General features: G+C 49.4%; 1 protein-coding gene across 1 annotated transcript in view; it reads left to right on the plus strand.

Annotated features, from left to right (window-relative positions):
- The window catches only part of hpxa (hemopexin a), a 116,957-nt gene that overhangs the window by 75,330 nt on the left and 18,761 nt on the right, over nt 1-22,866 (plus strand). Inside the window, exons 5-7 of the mRNA XM_072477552.1 lie at nt 7,163-7,310; nt 9,568-9,780; nt 9,881-9,991. Of these exons, the coding sequence (XP_072333653.1) occupies nt 7,163-7,310; nt 9,568-9,780; nt 9,881-9,991 (472 nt within the window). The remainder of the gene's footprint in view (nt 1-7,162; nt 7,311-9,567; nt 9,781-9,880; nt 9,992-22,866) is intronic.

Here is a 22,866-nt window from a genome sequence, read left to right on the forward strand (position 1 = left end):
CACGTGGAACGTGAGGGGGCTTAACGGGCCGATAAAGAGGGCACGAGTACTCGCACACCTTAAGAAACTTAAAGCAGATGTGGTCATGTTACAGGAAACGCACCTGAAACTGATAGATCAGGTTAGGTTGCGCAAAGGATGGGTAGGGCAGGTGTTCCATTCGGGGCTGGATGCGAAAAACAGGGGGGTGGCTATATTAGTGGGGAAGCGGGTAATGTTCGAGGCAAAGACTATAGTGGCGGATAACGGGGGCAGATACGTGATGGTGAGTGGCAAATTACAGGGAGAGATGGTGGTGTTGGTAAACGTGTATGCCCCGAATTGGGACGATGCCAATTTTATGAGGCGAATGCTAGGACGCATCCCAGACCTAGAGACCGGAAAGCTGATAATGGGGGGAGACTTCAACACGGTGTTGGAACCAAGGCTGGATAGGTCGAAGTCCAGGACTGGTAGGAGGCCGGCAGCAGCCAAGGTGCTTAAGGATTTTATGGAGCAGATGGGAGGGGTGGACCCGTGGAGATTCAGTAGACCTAGGAGTAAGGAGTTCTCGTTTTTCTCCTATGTCCATAAAGTCTATTCACGCATAGACTTTTTTGTGTTGGGTAGGGCATTGATCCCGAGGGTGAGGGGAACGGAATATACGGCTATAGCCATTTCGGATCATGCCCCACACTGGGTAGACTTGGAGATAGGGGAGGAAACAAGAGGGCGTCCACCCTGGAGAATGGACATGGGACTAATGGCGGATGAGGGGGTGTGCTTAAGGGTGAGGGGATGCATTGAAAAGTACTTGGAACTCAATGACAATGGGGAGGTTCAGGTGGGAGTGGTCTGGGAGGCGTTGAAGGCGGTGGTTAGGGGGGAGCTGATATCAATAAGGACACATAAAGGGAAGCAGGAGAGTAAGGAACGGGAGCGGTTGCTGCAAGAACTTTTGAGGGTGGACAGACAGTATGCGGAAGCACCGGAGGAGGGACTGTATAGGGAAAGGCAAAGGCTGCATGTGGAATTTGACTTGCTGACTACAGGCACTGCAGAGGCACAATGGAGGAAGGCGCAGGGTGTACAGTATGAATATGGAGAGAAGGCGAGCAGATTGCTGGCACACCAATTGAGGAAAAGGGGAGCAGCGAGGGAAATAGGGGGGGTGAGAGACGAAGATGGAGAGACGGAGCGGGGAGCGGAGAGAGTGAATGAAGTGTTCAAGACTTTTTATAAAAAATTGTATGAAGCTCAACCCCCGGATGGGAGGGAGAGAATGATGGAGTTTTTGGATCGGCTGGAAATTCCCAAGGTGGAAGAGCAGGAAAGGATGGGATTGGGAGCACAGATCACGGTAGAAGAAGTGGTGAAAGGAATTAGGAACATGCAGACGGGAAAGGCCCCGGGACCGGACGGATTCCCAGTTGAATTTTACAGAAAATATTCGGACTTGCTCGCCCCGCTACTGACGAGGACCTTTAACGAGGCAAAGGAAAGGGGACAACTGCCCCCGACTATGTCAGAAGCAACGATATCGCTTCTTTTAAAGAAGGAAAAGGATCCGCTACAATGCGGGTCCTATAGACCTATTTCCCTTCTAAATGTAGATGCCAAGGTCCTGGCCAAGGTAATGGCAATGAGAATAGAGGAATGTGTCCCGGGGGTGGTTCATGAGGACCAAACTGGGTTTGTGAAGGGGAGACAGCTGAACACGAACATACGGAGGTTGTTAGGGGTAATGATGATGGCCCCACCAGAGGGTGAAACGGAGATAGTAGTGGCAATGGATGCCGAGAAAGCATTTGATAGAGTGGAGTGGGATTATCTGTGGGAGGTGTTGAGGAGATTTGGGTTCGGAGAGGGGTATGTTAGATGGGTGCAGCTGTTGTATAGGGCCCCAGTGGCGAGTGTGGTCACGAATGGACGGGGATCGGCATATTTTCGGCTCCATAGAGGGACAAGGCAGGGATGTCCTCTGTCCCCATTACTGTTTGCACTAAAGAGAGAGCTAAGACGAGCAAGGAGGGGACATGAGAAGTATTTGGCAGGTAGGATCAAGGAAAACCCAAAAGCTTTCTATAGGTATGTCAGGAATAAGCGAATGACTAGGGTAAGAGTAGGACCAGTCAAGGACAGGGATGGGAAGTTGTGTGTGGAGTCTGAAGAGATAGGCGAGATACTAAATGAATATTTTTCGTCAGTATTCACTCAGGAAAAAGATAATGTTGTGGAGGAGAATGCTGAGACCCAGGCTATTAGAATAGATGGCATTGAGGTACGTAGGGAAGAGGTGTTGGCAATTCTGGACAGGCTGAAAATAGATAAGTCCCCGGGACCTGATGGGATTTATCCTAGGATTCTCTGGGAGGCCAGGGAAGAGATTGCTGGACCTTTGGCTTTGATTTTTATGTCATCATTGGCTACAGGAATAGTGCCAGAGGACTGGAGGATAGCAAATGTGGTCCCTTTGTTCAAAAAGGGGAGCAGAGACAACCCCGGCAACTATAGACCGGTGAGCCTCACGTCTGTAGTGGGTAAAGTCTTGGAGGGGATTGTAAGAGACAAGATTTATAATCATCTAGATAGGAATAATATGATCAGGGATAGTCAGCATGGCTTTGTAAAGGGTAGGTCATGCCTCACAAACCTTATCAAGTTCTTTGAGAAGGTGACTGAACAGGTAGACGAGGGTAGAGCAGTTGATGTGGTGTATATGGATTTCAGTAAAGCGTTTGATAAGGTTCCCCACGGTAGGCTATTACAGAAAATACGGAGGCTGGGGATTGAGGGAGATTTAGAGATGTGGATCAGAAATTGGCTAGCTGAAAGAAGACAGAGGGTGGTGGTTGATGGGAAATGTTCAGAATGGAGTTCAGTTACAAGTGGCGTACCACAAGGATCTGTTCTGGGGCCGTTCCTGTTTGTCATTTTTATCAATGACCTAGAGGAAGGCACAGAAGGGTGGGTGAGTAAATTTGCAGACGATACTAAAGTCGGTGGTGTTGTCGATAGTGTGGAAGGATGTAGCAGGTTACAGAGGGATATAGATAAGCTGCAGAGCTGGGCTGAGAGGTGGCAAATGGAGTTTAATGTCGAGAAGTGTGAGGTGATTCACTTTGGAAGGAATAACAGAAATGCGGAATATTTGGCTAATGGTAAAGTTCTTGGAAGTGTGGATGAGCAGAGGGATCTAGGTGTCCATGTACATATATCCCTGAAAGTTGCCACCCAGGTTGATAGGGTTGTGAAGAAGGCCTATGGAGTGTTGGCCTTTATTGGTAGAGGGATTGAGTTCCTGAGTCAGGAGGTCATGTTGCAGCTGTACAGAACTCTGGTACGGCTGCATTTGGAGTATTGCGTACAGTTCTGGTCACCGCATTATAGGAAGGACGTGGAGGCTTTGGAGCGGGTGCAGAGGAGATTTACCAGGATGTTGCCTGGTATGGAGGGAAAATCTTATGAGGAAAGGCTGATGGACTTGAGGTTGTTTTCGTTGGAGAGAAGAAGGTTAAGAGGAGACTTAATAGAGGCATACAAAATGATCAGGGGGTTAGATAGGGTGGACAGTGAGAGCCTTCTCCCGCGGATGGAAATGGCTGGCACGAGGGGACATAGCTTTAAACTGAGGGGTAATAGATATAGGACAGAGGTCAGAGGTAGGTTCTTTACGCAAAGAGTAGTGAGGCCGTGGAATGCCCTACCTGCTACAGTAGTGAACTCGCCAACATTGAGGGCATTTAAAAGTTAATTGGATAAGCATATGGATGATAATGGCATAGTGTAGGTTAGATGGCTTTTGTTTCGGTGCAACATTGTGGGCCGAAGGGCCTGTACTGCGCTGTATCGTTCTATGTTCTAAATGGCAAATGGAGTTTAATCCGGACAAATATGAGGTGATCCATTTTGGTTGGTCCAACATACAGGGAGAATATACAGTGAATGACAAAACTCTTCGGAATATAGAAAGTCAGAGAGATCTGGGCGTGCAGGTCCACAAATCTTTGAAAGTGGCAACACAAGTGGACAAGTAATGCATGATCAATAACTCCAGAAGCGAGATTGGAGACAATTGAAGGCTTTAATACGCGAGATGTTTCCCCCAGCAGCACAAGTACAGAAGGCAGCTGCTGGGGCGACACGGGCTCTTATACCCTGCCTTGCAGGGCGGAGCTAACATACAGGATTAACCAATGTAAACAAGTACATTCTCCACCAATGGTATTCCCGCATTAACAGGTACCGTAATCCTTCTAACACAGACTACCACAACAAGGTAGTCAAGAAAGCATACGGAATGCTTACTAAACAACCCGCTGAATGTTTTTTTAATTCATTCCTGTAATCTGGGCGTGCTTGGCAAAGCCAGCATTTATTACAGATCTGTAATTATCCTGGGCTTGCTTGGCCATTTCAGAGGGCCATGAAGTCATGTTGCTGAGGATGTCGAGTCACATGTAAGGATTTAATTCACTAAGTCAGGGAAACAGATGGTTTTTTGTATAGCAATGATTTAATTCCTGATTTATATTGAATTCAAAATTGATCATCGGACATGGTGGGATTCAAATGTAGGATTGAGACCATTACCCTGGGTCTGTGATAGTGACATTGAACCATCACTGTGTGTTGTGCACCATCACTGTGTTGTGCACCATCACTGTGTTGTGCACCATCACTGTGTTGTGCACCATCACCGTGTGTTGTGCACCATCACCGTGTGTTGTGCACCATCACCGTGTGTTGTGCACCATCACCGTGTGTTGTGCACCATCCCCGTGTGCTGTGCACCATCACCGTGTGTGTGCACCATCACCGTGTGTGTGCACCATCACCGTGTGGGTGCACCATCACCGTGTGTGTGCACCATCACCGTGTATTGTGCACCATCACCGTGTGTTGTGCACCATCACCGTGTGTTGTGCACCATCACCGTGTGTTGTGCACCATCACCGTGTGTTGTGCACCATCACCGTGTGTTGTGCACCATCACCGTGTGTTGTGCACCATCACCGTGTGTTGTGCACCATCACCGTGTGTTGTGCACCATCACCGTGTGTGTGCACCATCACCGTATATTGTGCACCATCACCGTGTGTTGTGCACCATCACCGTGTGTTGTGCACCATCACCGTGTGTTGTGCACCATCACCGTGTGTTGTGCACCATCACCGTGTGTTGTGCATCATCACCGTGTGTTGTGCACCATCACCGTGTGTTGTGCACCATCACCGTGTGTTGTGCACCATCACCGTGTGTTGTGCACCATCACCGTGTGTTGTGCACTATCACCGTGTGTGGTGCACTATCACCGTGTGTGGTGCACCATCACCGTGTGTTGTGCACCATCACTGTGTTGTGCACCATCACTGTGTTGTGCACCATCACTGTGTTGTGCACCATCACCGTGTGCTGTGCACCATCACCGTGTGCTGTGCACCATCACCGTGTGCTGTGCGCCATCACCGTGTGCTGTGCACCATCACCGTGTGTTGTGCACCATCACCGTGTGTTGTGCACCTTCACCGTGTGTTGTGCACCATCACCGTGTGTTGTGCACCATCACCGTGTGTTGTGCACCATCACCGCGTGTTGTGCACCATCACCGTGTGTTGTGCACCATCACCGTGTGTTGTGCACCATCACCGTGTGTTGTGCACCATCACCGTGTGTTGTGCACCATCACCGTGTGTTGTGCACCATCACCGTGTGTTGTGCACCATCACCGTGTGTTGTGCACCATCACCGTGTGTTGTGCACCATCACAGTGTGCTGTGCACCATCACAGTGTGTTGTGCACCATCACCGTGTGTGTGCACCATCACCGTGTTGTGCACCATCACCGTGTGTTGTGCACCATCACCGTGTGGTGTGCACCATCACCGTGTGGTGTGCACCACCACCGTGTGGTGTGCACCATCACCGTGTGTGTGCACCATCACCGTGTGTGTGCACCATCACCGTGTGTGTGCACCATCACCGTGTGTGTGCGCCATCACCGTGTGTGTGCGCCATCACCGTGTGTGTCCGCCATCACCGTGTGTTGTGCGCCATCACCGTGTGTTGTGCGCCATCACCGTGTGCTGTGCGCCATCACCGTGTGCTGTGCGCCATCACCGTGTGCTGTGCGCCATCACCGTGTGCTGTGCGCCATCACCGTGTGCTGTGCGCCATCACCGTGTGCTGTGCGCCATCACCGTGTGCTGTGCGCCATCACCGTGTGCTGTGCACCATCACCGTGTGTTGTGCACCATCACCGTGTGTTGTGCACCATCACCGTGTGTTGTGCACCATCACCGTGTGTTGTGCACCATCACCGTGTGTTGTGCACCATCACCGTTTGTTGTGCACCATCACCGTGTGCTGTGCACCATCACCGTGTGTTGTGCACCATCACCGTGTGTTGTGCACCATCACCGTGTGTGTGCACCATCAGTGTTGTGCACCATCACCGTGTGTTGTGCACCATCACCGTGTGTTGTGCACCATCACCGTGTGTTGTGCACCATCACCGTGTGTTGTGCACCATCACCGTGTGTTGTGCACCATCACCGTGTTGTGCACCATCACCGTGTGTTGTGCACCATCACCGTGTATGTGCACCATCCGTGTTGTGCACCATCACCGTGTGTTGTGCACCATCACCGTGTGTTGTGCACCATCACCGTGTGTTGTGCACCATCACCGTGTGTTGTGCACCATCACCGTGTGTTGTGCACCATCACCGTGTGTTGTGCACCATCACCGTGTGTTGTGCACCATCACCGTGTGTTGTGCACCATCACCGTGTTGTGCACCATCACCGTGTTGTGCACCATCACTGTGTGTTGTGCACCATCACCGTGTTGTGCACCATCACTGTGTGTTGTGCACCATCACCGTGTGTTGTGCACCATCACCGTGTGTTGTGCACCATCACCGTGTGTTGTGCACCATCACCGTGTGCTGTGCACCATCACCGTGTGCTGTGCACCATCACCGTGTGCTGTGCACCATCACCGTGTGCTGTGCACCATCACCGTGTGCTGTGCACCATCGCTGTGTGTTGTGCACCATCACCGTGTGTTGTGCACCATCACCGTGTGTTATGCCACCTGCATTGTTTGTTAAAGTAGACACGAGGCTTTCTCTGGTCTTGAACCTCCAGTAAACTCATCATTGGCGTCTCATTGACTTGCAGGGGAATCAGGTCTGGCAATATTACGGCACAACATTCGAAGGCAAGTTCCTGATCCATGAAAAATTCCCAGGAATTCCAGACGATCTGGAGGCAGCGGTGGAATGTCCGGTCGGAGAGTGTGCACAAGACTCCATCCTCTTTTTCAAAGGTGAGCCCACTTCCTGTAGTGGGAGATTCAACTTCTCCTGATGTATTCTGCAGGAGCACAGAGCAGCTCTCCCTCAGTACTGACCCTCTGACAGTGCAGCACTCCCTCAGTACTGACCCTCTGACAGTGCAGCACTCCCTCAGTACTGACCCTCTGACAGTGCAGCTCTCTCTCAGTACTGACCCTCTGACAGTGCAGCACTCCCTCAGCACTGACCCTCTGACAGTGCAGCACTCCCTCAGTACTGACCCTCTGACAGTGCAGCTCTCTCTCAGTACTGACCCTCTGACAGTGCAGCACTCCCTCAGTACTGACCCTCTGACAGTGCAGCACTCCCTCAGTACTGACCCTCTGACAGTGCAGCTCTCCGTCAGTACTGACCCTCTGACAGTGCGGCACTCCCTCAGTACTGACTCTCTGACAGTGCAGCACTCTCTCAGTACTGACCCTCTGACAGTGCAGCACTCCCTCAGTACTGACCCTCTGACAGTGCGGCACTCCCTCAGTACTGACCCTCTGACAATGCGGCACTCCCTCAGTACTGACCCTCTGACAGTGCAGCACTCCCTCAGTACTGACCCTCTGACAGTGCAGCACTCCCTCAGTACTGACCCTCAGACAGTGCCGCACTCCCTCAGTCCTGACCCTCTGACAGTGCAGCACTCCCTCAGTCCTGACCCTCTGACAGTGCGGCACTCCCTCAGTCCTGACCCTCTGACAGTGCAGCACTCCCTCAGTACTGACCCTCTGACAGGGCAGCACTCCCTCAGTCCTGACCCTCTGACAGTGCGGCACTCCCTCAGTACTGACCCTCTGACAGTGCAGCACTCCCTCAGTACTGACCCTCAGACAGTGCCGCACTCCCTCAGTCCTGACCCTCTGACAGTGCAGCACTCCCTCAGTCCTGACCCTCTGACAGTGCGGCACTCCCTCAGTCCTGACCCTCTGACAGTGCAGCACTCCCTCAGTCCTGACCCTCTGACAGTGCGGCACTCCCTCAGTCCTGAACCTCTGACAGTGCGGCACTCCCTCAGTCCTGACCCTCTGACAGTGCGGCACTCCCTCAGTACTGACCCTCTGACAGGGCAGCACTCCCTCAGTCCTGACCCTCTGACAGTGTGGCACTCCCTCAGTACTGACCCTCTGACAGGGCAGCACTCCCTCAGTCCTGACCCTCTGACAGTGTGGCACTCCCTCAGTACTGACCCTCTGACAGTGCAGCACTCCCTCAGTACTGACCCTCTGACAGTGCAGCACTCCCTCAGTACTGACCCACTGACAGTGCAGCACTCCCTCACTACTGACCCTCTGACAGTGCAGCACTCCCTCAGTACTGACCCTCTGACAGTGCTGCACTCCCTCAGTACTGACCCTCTGACAGTGCAGCACTCCCTCAGTACTGACCCTCTGACAGTGCAGCACTCCCTCAGTACTGACCCTCTGACAGTGCGGCGCTCCCTCAGTACTGACCCTCTGACAGTGCAGCACTCCCTCAGTACTGACCCTCTGACAGTGCAGCACTCCCTCAGTTCTGACCCTCTGACAGTGCAGCACTCCCTCAGTACTGACCCTCTGACCGTGCGGCACTCCCTCAGTACTGACCCTCTGACAGTGCAGCACTCCCTCAGTACTGACCCTCTGACAGTGCGGCACTCCCTCAGTACTGACCCTCTGACAGTGCAGCACTCCCTCAGTACTGACCCTGTGACAGTGCGGCACTCCCTCAGTACTGACCCTCTGACAGTGCCGCACTCCCTCAGTACTGACCCTCTGACCGTGCGGCACTCCCTCAGTACTGACCCTCTGACAGTGCAGCACTCCCTCAGTACTGACCCTCTGACAGTGCAGCACTCCCTCAGTACTGACCGTCTGACAGTGCGGCACTCCCTCAGCACTGACCCTCTGACAGTGCGGCATTCCTCAGTACTGACCCTCACACTGACCCTCAGTGCTGACCCTCTGACAGTGTGGACTCTGCCAATTCCCTTTTCAAAGCTAACCCCAAATCCAAATGCTGACTGTTCATCTTCTCCTATTTCCCCCTAATCGTCATTTTATCCCATCTTATAGCCCCTAAAACGTGCCCTTCTCCTTACTCTCGACTCTTATCCCAAACACCAACCTTTCATCCTCACCCCGACATCTAACCCCTGACCCTAACCTTAACCCTAAGCTTCCTGGATCCCATTCCTGGATGTCTGTCTCTGTCACTGTGCACAGTAAATCAGCACAATAACCAGCGTGATCCTCTCTGCAGGAGACATGGTTTACCACCTCAACCTCAACACCACCACAGTGAAGGCAAGGAGTTGGCAAGGACTTGGTCACTGCGGTGCGGCATTGAGGTGGCTGGAGAGAGTCTACTGCTTCGATGGGACAAAGTTCACTCGTTTCCAACCCAGTACGGGTCATATTCCTTCAGGCTATCCAAAGGATGCGCGAGATTATTTTATGCGATGTGAAGGGAGAGGTGAGGTATACATATTTGCTCCTGTGCGAATGACAAAAAAACATTTGAGCCAAATATTAATGTTGAGAGTGGGGTCTTACCGGATCTTTCTACCCAACAGGACATGCATCCTGGAACAAAACATCAGCTAAATCCATCCACAACCGGTGCAGTAACGAATCATTTGAAGAATTCAATGAGGATCAGATAGGAAGGATGTACGCTTTCCGAAGTAAGCAACACCCCGAGACTCAATGTCCAACACACTGAGAGTCAATGTCCATCACACTGAGACTCAATGTCCATCACACTGAGAGTCAATGTCCAACACACTGAGAGTCAATGTCCATCACACTGAGAGTCAATGTCCATCACACTGAGAGTCAATGTCCCAACACACTGAGAGTCAATGTCCCAACACACTGAGAGTCAATGTCCATCACACTGAGAGTCAATGTCCATCACACTGAGAGTCAATGTCCCAACACACTGAGAGTCAATGTCCATCACACTGAGAGTCAATGTCCCAACACACTGAGAGTCAATGTCCATCACACTGAGAGTCAATGTCCCAACACACTGAGAGTCAATGTCCATCACACTGAGAGTCAATGTCCATCACACTGAGAGTCAATGTCCATCACACTGAGAGTCAATGTCCCAACACACTGAGAGTCAATGTCCATCACACTGAGAGTCAATGTCCATCACACTGAGAGTCAATGTCCCAACACACTGAGAGTCAATGTCCATCACACTGAGAGTCAATGTCCATCACACTGAGAGTCAATGTCCCAACACACTGAGAGTCAATGTCCATCACACTGAGAGTCAAAGTCCATCACACTGAGAGTCAAAGTCCATCACACTGAGAGTCAATGTCCAGCACACTGAGAGTCAATGTCCAACACACTGAGAGTCAATGTCCATCACACTGAGAGTCAATGTCCATCACACTGAGAGTCAATGTCCAGCACACTGAGAGTCAATGTCCCAACACACTGAGAGTCAATGTCCCAACACACTGAGACTCAATGTCCAACACACTGAGAGTCAATGTCCAACACACTGAGAGTCAATGTCCAACACACTGAGAGTCAATGTCCATCACACTGAGAGTCAATGTCCCAACACACTGAGAGTCAATGTCCCAACACACTGAGAGTCAATGTCCATCACACTGAGAGTCAATGTCCCAACACACTGAGAGTCAATGTCCCAACACACTGAGAGTCAATGTCCAGCACACTGAGAGTCAATGTCCCAACACACTGAGAGTCAATGTCCATCACACTGAGAGTCAATGTCCATCACACTGAGAGTCAATGTCCCAACACACTGAGAGTCAATGTCCATCACACTGAGAGTCAATGTCCCAACACACTGAGAGTCAATGTCCAGCACACTGAGAGTCAATGTCCCAACACACTGAGAGTCAATGTCCATCACACTGAGAGTCAATGTCCCATCACACTGAGAGTCAATGTCCCAACACACTGAGAGTCAATGTCCAGCACACTGAGAGTCAATGTCCATCACACTGAGAGTCAATGTCCATCACACTGAGAGTCAATGTCCCAACACACTGAGAGTCAATGTCCATCACACTGAGAGTCAATGTCCCATCACACTGAGAGTCAATGTCCATCACACTGAGAGTCAATGTCCCAACACACTGAGAGTCAATGTCCATCACACTGAGAGTCAATGTCCCAACACACTGAGAGTCAATGTCCCAACACACTGAGAGTCAATGTCCCAACACACTGAGAGTCAATGTCCATCACACTGAGAGTCAATGTCCCAACACACTGAGAGTCAATGTCCATCACACTGAGAGTCAATGTCCCAACACACTGAGAGTCAATGTCCATCACACTGAGAGTCAATGTCCCAACACACTGAGAGTCAATGTCCATCACACTGAGAGTCAATGTCCCAACACACAGAGTCAATGTCCATCACACTGAGAGTCAATGTCCATCACACTGAGAGTCAATGTCCCAACACACTGAGAGTCAATGTCCATCACACTGAGAGTCAATGTCCCAACACACTGAGAGTCAATGTCCATCACACTGAGAGTCAATGTCCCAACACACTGAGAGTCAATGTCCATCACACTGAGAGTCAATGTCCCAACACACAGAGTCAATGTCCATCACACTGAGAGTCAATGTCCATCACACTGAGAGTCAATGTCCCAACACACTGAGAGTCAATGTCCCAACACACTGAGAGTCAATGTCCAGCACACTGAGAGTCAATGTCCCAACACACAGAGTCAATGTCCATCACACTGAGAGTCAATGTCCATCACACTGAGAGTCAATGTCCATCACACTGAGAGTCAATGTCCCAACACACTGAGAGTCAATGTCCATCACACTGAGAGTCAATGTCCATCACACTGAGAGTCAATGTCCATCACACTGAGAGTCAATGTCCATCACACTGAGAGTCAATGTCCATCACACTGAGAGTCAATGTCCCAACACACTGAGAGTCAATGTCCCATCACACTGAGAGTCAATGTCCCAACACACTGAGAGTCAATGTCCATCACACTGAGAGTCAATGTCCATCACACTGAGAGTCAATGTCCCAACACACTGAGAGTCAATGTCCCAACACACTGAGAGCCAATGTCCATCACGCTGAGAGTCAATGTCCCAACACACTGAGAGTCAATGTCCAACATGCTGGGTGGGCATCTGTGTTGCGTCGGCCTGGGTGTCATGGTCGGGGGCTAGGTCGGGTGTTCCGGTAACTGGGCCGTGCGCTCCGGGTGCCAGGGTCGCTTCCCAGGCTGAGTCGGGCCCTCCCAGAGCCGAGTCAATTTGTACGTGAGGACGGGATCGGAAATCCGGGTCGAGGCCAGGGGAGGGTCTTTGCAGGAGTCCTACTGGGTTGCATCCGGTCGCGTCATCTGGGCTGGCACATGGATGTGGGATAAGCTTCAGACCTGTAAGTAAACATAAATCAGACAGATTAGGGAAAGCGTAGTGTTAGAATTAGGTTTTAAAAGATTAGGATGGTTCTGAGATGTAGGAAGTGGATCTGAAATGAAAATGAAATGAAAATCGTTTATTGTCACAAGTCGGCTTCAAATGAAGTTACTGTGAAAAGCCCCTAGTCGCCACATTCCGGCGCCTGTTCGGGGAGGCTGTTACGGGATCTGCGGAAGAGACCTCGCAGAGTCGCCACGTTCTGGCGCCACCTTGAGTTGTTGCTGGAGGGTGCTCCACCATTCATTCTGATCATGGCTGACCTCTCATTTCAACACCAATCCCACACTCTCCCCATACCCCTGGAAGCCTTTAGAGTCGAGATATTTTTTCTTAAATATATTCAGTGACAATGATCTTCTGAGTTCAAGGTGTAGACAACATATCATGACCTTGCCAATGACACCCACATTCCATGCAAGGATTTAAATCCTGACGAATGTACTTGGCAGATTTCGATGGGTCAGCGACCCGACACTGCCAGCAGATTCCCCCGTGGTTTCAGAACGTGGGGAGGGGATCAGGGTCAGATGGGAATGTCTCAATGAGCAGAAATGTTCCTCACAAAGTGAGGCTCGGTGGGAGTAATTAGTCATTTTGTGCCGGATCTGTTACGGGCCAGGGCTTAGAAACTCCAAAGTGTATTATGACGTTCACCTGACCTACAACCTTTATGTTGAATTTGGCCAGGATAAACACAGGAGCCTTCCCTTCAGGTGTGAGTCATCAAACTTCCTCGGCGCTTTTAGCAAAACAAAGTTTATTATAAGAATGTAATTAACATACATAAAATGCTTTTCATGAATTTGTTATCAGTTACAAACATGAAAACGCACAACAGCTACAGTAATCTATGTGCTTAATGATTCCCCCTTAACTGTTCCAATTCAATACAAAATCTGATAAAACCTAAACCCTTTCCAAGGACGTGACCCAGGACACTGTAATCTCACTCGAATGGGACGGGTCCTTTCCCGGAGATCCAGCCTCCAACCGACGGATTCCAAACTCCCTCCGCAAAGCAACTCCAGCTTTAAAGTTACCGAGGCGGTGTGCCACACCCAATGTGCTTTCAGTTCCCTGGAACAGCTTTAAAATACAAGCCGAGAAAACAGGGAAATTTCCTGCAGTCCAAACAGAAACGGAGACCGAATCACTAAACCCCCTCTCACCTGCCGTCACAGCCCAGCTCCACCCACAAATGACATCACTGAAGCCGTGCTACAAACCATGTGGTCAAACAAAACCTTTCTTAAAGGGATACTGGTATGACCGGCCTCAGCAACATTCTTTCTGGTGTTACCAGTTGATGTTGTTGTAACTGGACGGGAGGATCCCAGGATGGAACCCTGGCTCAAAGGTTCAGAACCTTTCATTCTTTTCTATAAAACGTAGAGGAACAGAGTCACATGACCGTTAATTAGTTTTAACAAGGAGCAAAATATTTATGAACTTTTTTATTTTTAATTTTTTTATAAATTTAGAGTACCCAATTCATTTTTCCAATTAAGGGGCAATTTAACATGTTCAATCCACCTGCACATCTTTGGGCTGTGGGGGCGAAACCCACGCAAACAGGGGGAGAATGTGCAAACTCCACACGGACAGTGACCCAGAGCCGGGATCGAACCTGGGACCTCGGCGCCGTGAGTCTGCAGTGCTAACCACTGCGCCACCGTGCTGCCCTAAAAATATTTATAAACATGAAAAATTATATTTTAATGCAATATTCCTGTACTCCCCCTTAGCTTAACAATTACACACAGGTTTTCAAATTAACATTGATTACAAAGCACATTCTATTCTATAATGGTCTGATTAACACAGAAAGTATCTTTTCAGCAGACAAGAGGACTGGTGAAATACACACTCCTCTCTGAATCCCAAGTGAATGTCCGTGGAGTTCTCCCCAGAATCCCCCCAGAGGAGAGTTTCCACACTCCACTCCCAAAAACACACTGTTAAATCTTCTCTCATGACAATGCTTTACCTGAGTGATTTGCATCCCGAAATCCAGTCCAGGTTTTACAAATGACACTGTTAAACAAAGGTTCCACTCCTCAATTAGCAGTAAATCCAGTCTAGGATTCCACACCAACCTCTTTCGGATTTCTTTGTCTTGACTGCTCACAGTGGTCGGGAATCTCTGTCCCGCGACACTGGAATTGCAAATCGGGATTGGGTAGAGAATCGGGCGTCAGCTGGAAATCGAGGTTGGTGCCAAGCACCCATGGCATCTGCGTGCCATGCTTCGGTGCCTCGATAGAACATAGACATAGAACATAGAACATTAAAGCGCAGTACAGGCCCTTCGGCCCTCGATGTTGCGCCGACCTGTGAAACCACTCTAAAGCCAATCTACACTATTCCCTTATCGTCCATATGTCTATCCAATGACCATTTGAATACCCTTAGTGTTGGCGACTCCACTACTGTTGCAGGCAGGGCATTCCACACCCTTACTACTCTCTGAGTAAAGAACCTATCTCTGACATCTGTCCTATATCTATCTCCCCTCAATTTAAAGCTATGTCCCCTCGTGCTAGACATCACCATCCGAGGAAAAAGGCTCTCACTGTCCACCCTATCCAATCCTCTGATCTTCTTGTATGCCTCAATTAAGTCACCTCTTAACCTTCTTCTCTCTAACGAAAACAGCCTCAAGTCCCCCAGCCTTTCTTCATAAGATCTTCCCTCTATACCAGGCAACATTCTGGTAAATCTCCTCTGCACCCTTTCCAAAGCTTCCACATCCTTCCTATAATGCGGCGACCAGAATTGCACGCAATACTCCAAATGCGGCTGCACCAGAGTTTTGTACAGCTGCAACATGACCTCATGGCTCCGAAACTCAATCCCTCTACCAATAAAAGCTAACACACCGTACGCCTTCTTAACAACCCTCTCAACATGGGTGGCAACTTTCAGGGATCTATGTACATGGACACCGAGATCTGTCTGCTCATCCACACTGCCAAGAATCTTACCAAAGAACAAAGAACAAAGAAATGTACAGCACAGGAACGGGCCCTTCGGCCCTCCAAGCCTGTGCCGACCATGTTGCCCGACTAAACTACAATCTTCTACACTTCCTGGGTCCGAATCCCTCTATTCCCATCCTATTCATGTATTTGTCAAGATGCCCCTTAAATGTCACTATCGTCCCTGCTTCCACCACCTCCTCCGGTAGCGAGTTCCAGGCACACACTACCCTCTGCGTAAAAAGCTTGCCTCGTACATCTACTCTAAACCTTGCCCCTCTCACCTTAAACCTATGCCCCCTAGTAATTGACCCCTCTACCCTGGGGAAAAGCCTCTGACTATCCACTCTGTCTATGCCCCTCATAATTTTGTAGACCTCTATCAGGTCGCCCCTCAACCTCCTTCGTTCCAGTGAGAACAAACCGAGTTTATTCAACCGCTCCTCATAGCTAATGCCCTCCATACCAGGCAACATTCTGGTAAATCTCTTCTGCACCCTCTCTAAAGCCTCCACATCCTTCTGGTAGTGTGGCGACCAGAATTGAACACTATACTCCAAGTGTGGCCTAACTAAGGTTCTATACAGCTGCAACATGACTTGCCAATTCTTATACTCAATGCCCCGGCCAATGAAGGCAAGCATGCCGTATGCCTTCTTGACTACCTTCTCCACCTGTGTTGCCCCTTTCAGTGACCTGTGGACCTGTACTCCTAGATCTCTTTGACTTTCAATACTCTTGAGGGTTCTACCATTCACTGTTTATTCCCTACCTGCATTAGACCTTCCAAAATGCATTACCTCACATTTGTCCGGATTAAACTCCATCTGCCATCTCTCCGCCCAAGTCTCCAAACAATCTAAATCCTGCTGTATCCTCTGACAGTCCTCATCGCTATCCGCAATTCCACCAACCTTTGTGTCGTCTGCAAACTCACTAATCAGACCAGTTACATTTTCCTCCAAATCATTTATATATACTACAAACAGCAAAGGTCCCAGCACTGATCCCTGTGGAACACCACTGGTCACAGCCCTCCAATTAGAAAAGCATCCTTCTATTGCTACTCTCTGCCTTCTATGACCTAGCCAGTTCTGTATCCACCTTGCCGGCTCACCCCTGATCCCGTGTGACTTCACCTTTTGTACTAGTCTACCATGAGGGACCTTGTCAAAGGCCTTACTGAAGTCCATATAGACAACATCCACTGCCCTACCTGCATCAATCATCTTTGTGACCTCCTCGAAAAACTCTATCAAGTTAGTGAGACACGACCTCCCCTTCACAAAACCATGCTGCCTCTCACTAATACGTCCATTTGCTTCCAAATGGGAGTAGATCCTGTCTCGAAGAATTCTCTCCAGTAATTTCCCTACCACTGAAGTAAGGCTCGCCGGCCTGTAGTTCCCTGGATTATCCTTGCTACCCTTCTTAAACATAGGAACAACATTGGCTATTCTCCAGTCCTCCTGGACATCTCCTGAAGACAGTGAGGATCCAAAGATTTCTGTCAAGGCCTCAGCAATTTCCTCTCCAGCCTCCTTCAGTATTCTGGGGTAGATCCCATCAGGCCCTGGGGACTTATCTACCTTAATATTTTTTAAGACTCCCAACACCTCGTCTTTTTGGATCTCAATGTGACCCAGGCTATCTACACACCCTTCTCCAGACTCAACATCTACCAATTCCTTCTCTTTGGTGAATACTGATGCAAAGTATTCATTTAGTACCTCGCCCATTTCCTCTGGCTCCACACATAGATTCCCTTGCCTATCCTTCAGTGGGCCAACCCTTTCCCTGGCTACCCTCTTGCTTTTTATGTACGTGTAAAAAGACTTGGGATTTTCCATAACCCTATTTGCCAATGGCTTTTCGTGACCCCTTCTAGCCCTCCTGACTCCTTGCTTAGGTTCCTTCCTACTTTCCTTATATTCCACGCAGGCTTCGTCTGTTCCCAGCCTTTTAGCCCTGACAAATGACTCCTTTTTCTTTTTGATGAGGCCTACAATATCTCTCGTTATCCAAGGTTCCAGGAAACTGCCGTATTTATCCTTCTTCCTCACAGGAATATGCCGGTCCTGAATTCCTTTCAACTGCCACTTGAAAGCCTCCCACATGTCAGATGTTGATTTGCCCTCAAACATCCGCCCCCAATCTATGTTCTTCAGTTCCCGCCTCATATTGTTATAATTAGCCTTCCCCCAATTTAGCACATTCATCCTAGGACCACTCTTATCCTTGTCCACCAGCACTTTAAAACTTACTGAATTGTGGTCACTGTTCCCGAAATGCTCCCCTACTGAAACATCTACCACCTGGCCGGGCTCATTCCCCAATACCAGGTCCAGTACCACCCCTTCCCTAGTTGGACTGTCTACATATTGTTTTAAGAAGCCCTCCTGGATGCTCCTTACAAGCTCCGCCCCGTCTAAGCCCCTGGCACTAAGTGAGTCCCATTCAATATTGGGGAAGTTGAAGTCTCCCATCACCACAACCATGTTGTTTTTACTCTTTTCCAAAATCTGTCTACCTATCTGCTCCTCTATCTCCCGCTGGCTGTTGGGAGGCCTGTAGTAAACCCCCAACATTGTGACTGCACCCTTCTTATTCCTGATCTCTACCCATATAGCCTCACTGCCCTCTGAGGTGTCCTCCCGCAGTACAGCTGTGATATTCTCCCTAACCAGTAGCGCAACTCCACCACCCCTTTTGCATCCCCCTCTATCCCGCCTGAAACATCTAAATCCTGGAACGTTTAGCTGCCAATCCTGCCCTTCCCTCAACCAGGTCTCTATAATGGCAACAACATCATCGTTCCAAGTACTAATCCAAGCTCTAAGTTCATCTGCCTTATCCGTAATACTTCTTGCATTAAAACATACGCACTTCAGGCCACCAGACCCGCTGTGTTCAGCAACTTCTCCCTGTCTGCTCTGCCTCAGAGCCACACTGGTCCTATTCCCTAGTTCTCCCTCAATGCTCTCACCTTCTGACCGATTGCTCCCGTGCCCACCCCCCTGCCATACTAGTTTAAACCCTCCCATGTGATACTAGCAAACCTCGCGGCCAGGATATTTATGCCTCTCCAGTTTAGATGCAACCCGTCCTTCTTATATAGGTCAAACCTGCCCCGGAAGAGCTCCCAGTTGTCCAGATAATGGAAACCCTCCCTCCTACACCAGCTGTTTAGCCGCGTGTTTAGCTGCTCTATCTTCCTATTTCTCGCCTCACTGGCACGTGGCACAGGGAGTAATCCCGAGATTACAACCCTAGAGGTCCTGTCTTTTAACTTTCTGCCTAACTCCCTGAACTCCTGCTGCAAGACCTCATGCCTCTTCCTGCCTATGTCGTTAGTACCAATATGTACAACGACCTCTGCCTGTTTGCCCTCTCCCTTCAGGATGCCCTCTACCCGTTCGGAGACAAAGAACAAAGAAATGTACAGCACAGGAACAGGCCCTTCGGCCCTCCAAGCCCGTGCCGACCATGCTGCCCGACTAAACTACAATCTTCTACACTTCCTGGGTCCATATCCTTCTATTCCCATCCTATTCATATATTTGTCAAGATGCCCCTTAAATGTCCCTATCGTCCCTGCTTCCACTACCTCCTCCGGTAGCAAGTTCCAGGCACCCACTACCCTCTGCGTAAAAAACTTGCCTCGTACATCTACTCTAAACCTTGCCCCTCTCACCTTAAACCTATGCCCCCTAGTAATTGACCCCTCAACCCTGGGGAAAAGCCTCTGACTATCCACTCTGTCTATGCCCCTCATAATTTTGTATACCTCTATCAGGTCTCCCTTCAACCTCCTTCGTTCCAGTGAGAACAAACCAAGTTTATTCAATCGCTCCTCATAGCTAATGCCCTCCATACCAGGCAACATTCTGGTAAATCTCTTCTGCACCCTCTCTAAAGCCTCCACATCCTTCTGGTAGTGTGGCGACCAGAATTGAACACTATACTCCAAGTGTGGCCTAACTAAGGTTCTATACAGCTGCAACATGACTTGCCAATTCTTATACTCAATGCCCCGGCCAATGAAGGCAAGCATGCCGTATGCCTTCTTGACTACCTTCTCCACCTGTGTTGCCCCTTTCAATGACCTGTGGACCTGTACTCCTAGATCTCTTTGACTTTCAATACTCTTGAGGGTTCTACCATTCACTGTATATTCCCTACCTGCATTAGACCTTCCAAAATGCATTACCTCACATTTGTCCGGATTAAACTCCATCTGCCAACTCTCCGCCCAAGTCTCCAGACAATCTAAATCCTGCTGTATCCTCCGACAGTCCTCATCGCTATCCGCAATTCCACCAACCTTTGTGTCGTCTGCAAACTTACTAATCAGACCAGTTACATTTTCCTCCAAATCATTTATATATACTACAAACAGCAAAGGTCCCAGCACTGATCCCTGTGGAACACCACTGGTCACAGCCCTCCAATTAGAAAAACATCCCTCCATTGCGACTCTCTGCCTTCTATGGCCTAGCCAGTTCTGTATCCACCTTGCCAGCTCACCCCTGATCCCGTGTGACTTCACCTTTTGTACTAGTCTACCATGAGGGACCTTGTCAAAGGCCTTACTGAAGTCCATATAGACAACATCTACTGCCCTACCTGCATCAATCATCTTAGTAACCTCCTCGAAAAACTCTATCAAGTTAGTGAGACACGACCTCCCCTTCACAAAACCGTGCTGCCTCTCACTAATACATCCATTTGCTTCCAAATGGGAGTAGATCCTGTCTCGAAGAATTCTCTCCAGTAATTTCCCTACCACTGAAGTAAGGCTCACTGGCCTGTAGTTCCCGGGATTATCCTTGCTACCCTTCTTAAACAGAGGAACAACATTGGCTATTCTCCAGTCCTCCGGGACATCCCCTGAAGACAGCGAGGATCCAAAGATTTCTGTCAAGGCCTCAGCAATTTCCTCTCCAGCCTCCTTCAGTATTCTGGGGTAGATCCCATCAGGCCCTGGGGACTTATCTACCTTAATATTTTGTAAGACACCCAACACCTCGCCTTTTATGATCACAATGTGACCCAGGCTATCTACACCCCCTTCTCCAGACTCAACATCTACCAATTCCTTCTCTTTGGTGAATACTGATGCAAAGTATTCATTTAGTACCTCGCCCATTTCCTCTGGCTCCACACATAGATTCCCTTGCCTATCCTTCAGTGGGCCAACCCTTTCCCTGGCTACCCTCTTGCTTTTTATGTACGTGTAAAAAGCCTTGGGATTTTCCTTAACCCTATTTGCCAATGACTTTTCGTGACCCCTTCTAGCCCTCCTGACTCCTTGCTTAAGTTCCTTCCTACTTTCCTTATATTCCACGCAGGCTTCGTCTGTTCCCAGCCTTTTAGCCCTGACAAATGCCTCCTTTTTCTTTTTGACGAGGTCTACAATATCACTCGTCATCCAAGGTTCCCGAAAATTGCCGTATTTATCTTTCTTCCTCACAGGAACATGCCGGTCCTGTATTCCTTTCAACTGCCACTTGAAAGCCTCCCACATGTCAGATGTTGATTTGCCCTCAAACATCCGCCCCCAATCTATGTTCTTCAGTTCCCGCCTAATATTGTTATAATTAGCCTTCCCCCAATTTAGCACATTCATCCTCGGACCACTCTTATCCTTGTCCACCAGTACTTTAAAACTTACTGAATTGTGGTCACTGTTACCGAAATGCTCCCCTACTGAAACATCTACCACCTGGCCGGGCTCATTCCCCAATACCAGGTCCAGTACCGCCCCTTCCCTAGTTGGACTGTCTACATATTGTTTTAAGAAGCCCTCCTGGATGCTCCTTACAAACTCCGCCCCGTCTAAGCCCCTGGCACTAAGTGAGTCCCAGTCAATATTGGGGAAGTTGAAGTCTCCCATCACCACAACCCTGTTGTTTTTACTCTTTTCCAAAATCTGTCTACCTATCTGCTCCTCTATCTCCCGCTGGCTGTTGGGAGGCCTGTAGTATATCCCCAACATTGTGACTGCACCCTTCTTATTCCTGATTTCTACCCATATAGTCTCACTGCCCTCTGAGGTGTCCTCTCGCAGTACAGCTGTGATATTCTCCCGAACAAGTAGCGCAACTCCACCTCCCCTTTTACATCCCCCTCTATCCCGCCTGAAACCTCTAAATCCTGGAACGTTTAGCTGCCAATCCTGCCCTTCCCTCAACCAGGTCTCTGTAATGGCAACAACATCATAGTTCCAAGTACTAATCCAAGTTCTAAGTTCATCTGCCTTACCCGTAATGCTCCTTGCATTAAAACATATGCACTTCAGGCCACCAGACCCGCTGTTTTCAGCAACTTCTCCCCGTCTGCTCTGCCTCAGAGCCACACTGTCCCTATTCCCTAGTTCTCCCTCAATGCTCTCACCTTCTGACCTATTGCTCCCGTGCCCACCCCCCTGCCATACTAGTTTAAACCCTCCCGTGTGACACTAGCAAACCTGGACCCTGGCACCAGGGAGGCAACATACCATCCTGGAGTCTCACAGAATCGCCTATCTGTGCCCCTGACTATCGAGTCCCCTATTACTATTGCTCTTCTGCGCTTTGACCCTCCCTTCTGAACATCAGAGCCAGCCGTGGTGCCACTGCTCTGGCTGCTGCTGTTTTCCCCTGATAGGCTATCCCCCCCGACAGTATCCAAAGGGGTATACCTGTTCGAGAGGGGGACAACCACAGGGGATTCCTGCACTGACTGCCTGCCCTTTCTGGTGGTCACCCATTTCTCTGCCTGCACCTTGGGTGTGACCACATTTATATAACTGCGATCTATGACGTTTTCCGCCACCTGCATTCTCCTAAGTGCATCCAATTGCTGGTCCAACCGAACCATGCGGTCTTTGAGGAGCTCCAGTTGGGTGCACTTTCTGCAGATGAAGCCATCCGGGACGCTGGAAGCCTCCCGGACCTGCCACATCTCACAGTCAGAGCACTGCACCCCTCTAACTGACATTGCGTCAATTAAATAAAATTAAAAGTTTAAAAATTATTATTATTTTTTTTTAAAGTTACTGTTAACTATCTGTTTCCTAGCACTAGATTTCTAATATAAATGCGAAAGCTAAATATAGTACTCTCCGATCTCTGGCT

The sequence above is a fragment of the Scyliorhinus torazame genome, chromosome 15 (genome assembly GCF_047496885.1).
Source record: "Scyliorhinus torazame isolate Kashiwa2021f chromosome 15, sScyTor2.1, whole genome shotgun sequence".
In the NCBI taxonomy this organism is placed as follows: Eukaryota; Metazoa; Chordata; class Chondrichthyes; order Carcharhiniformes; family Scyliorhinidae; genus Scyliorhinus; species Scyliorhinus torazame.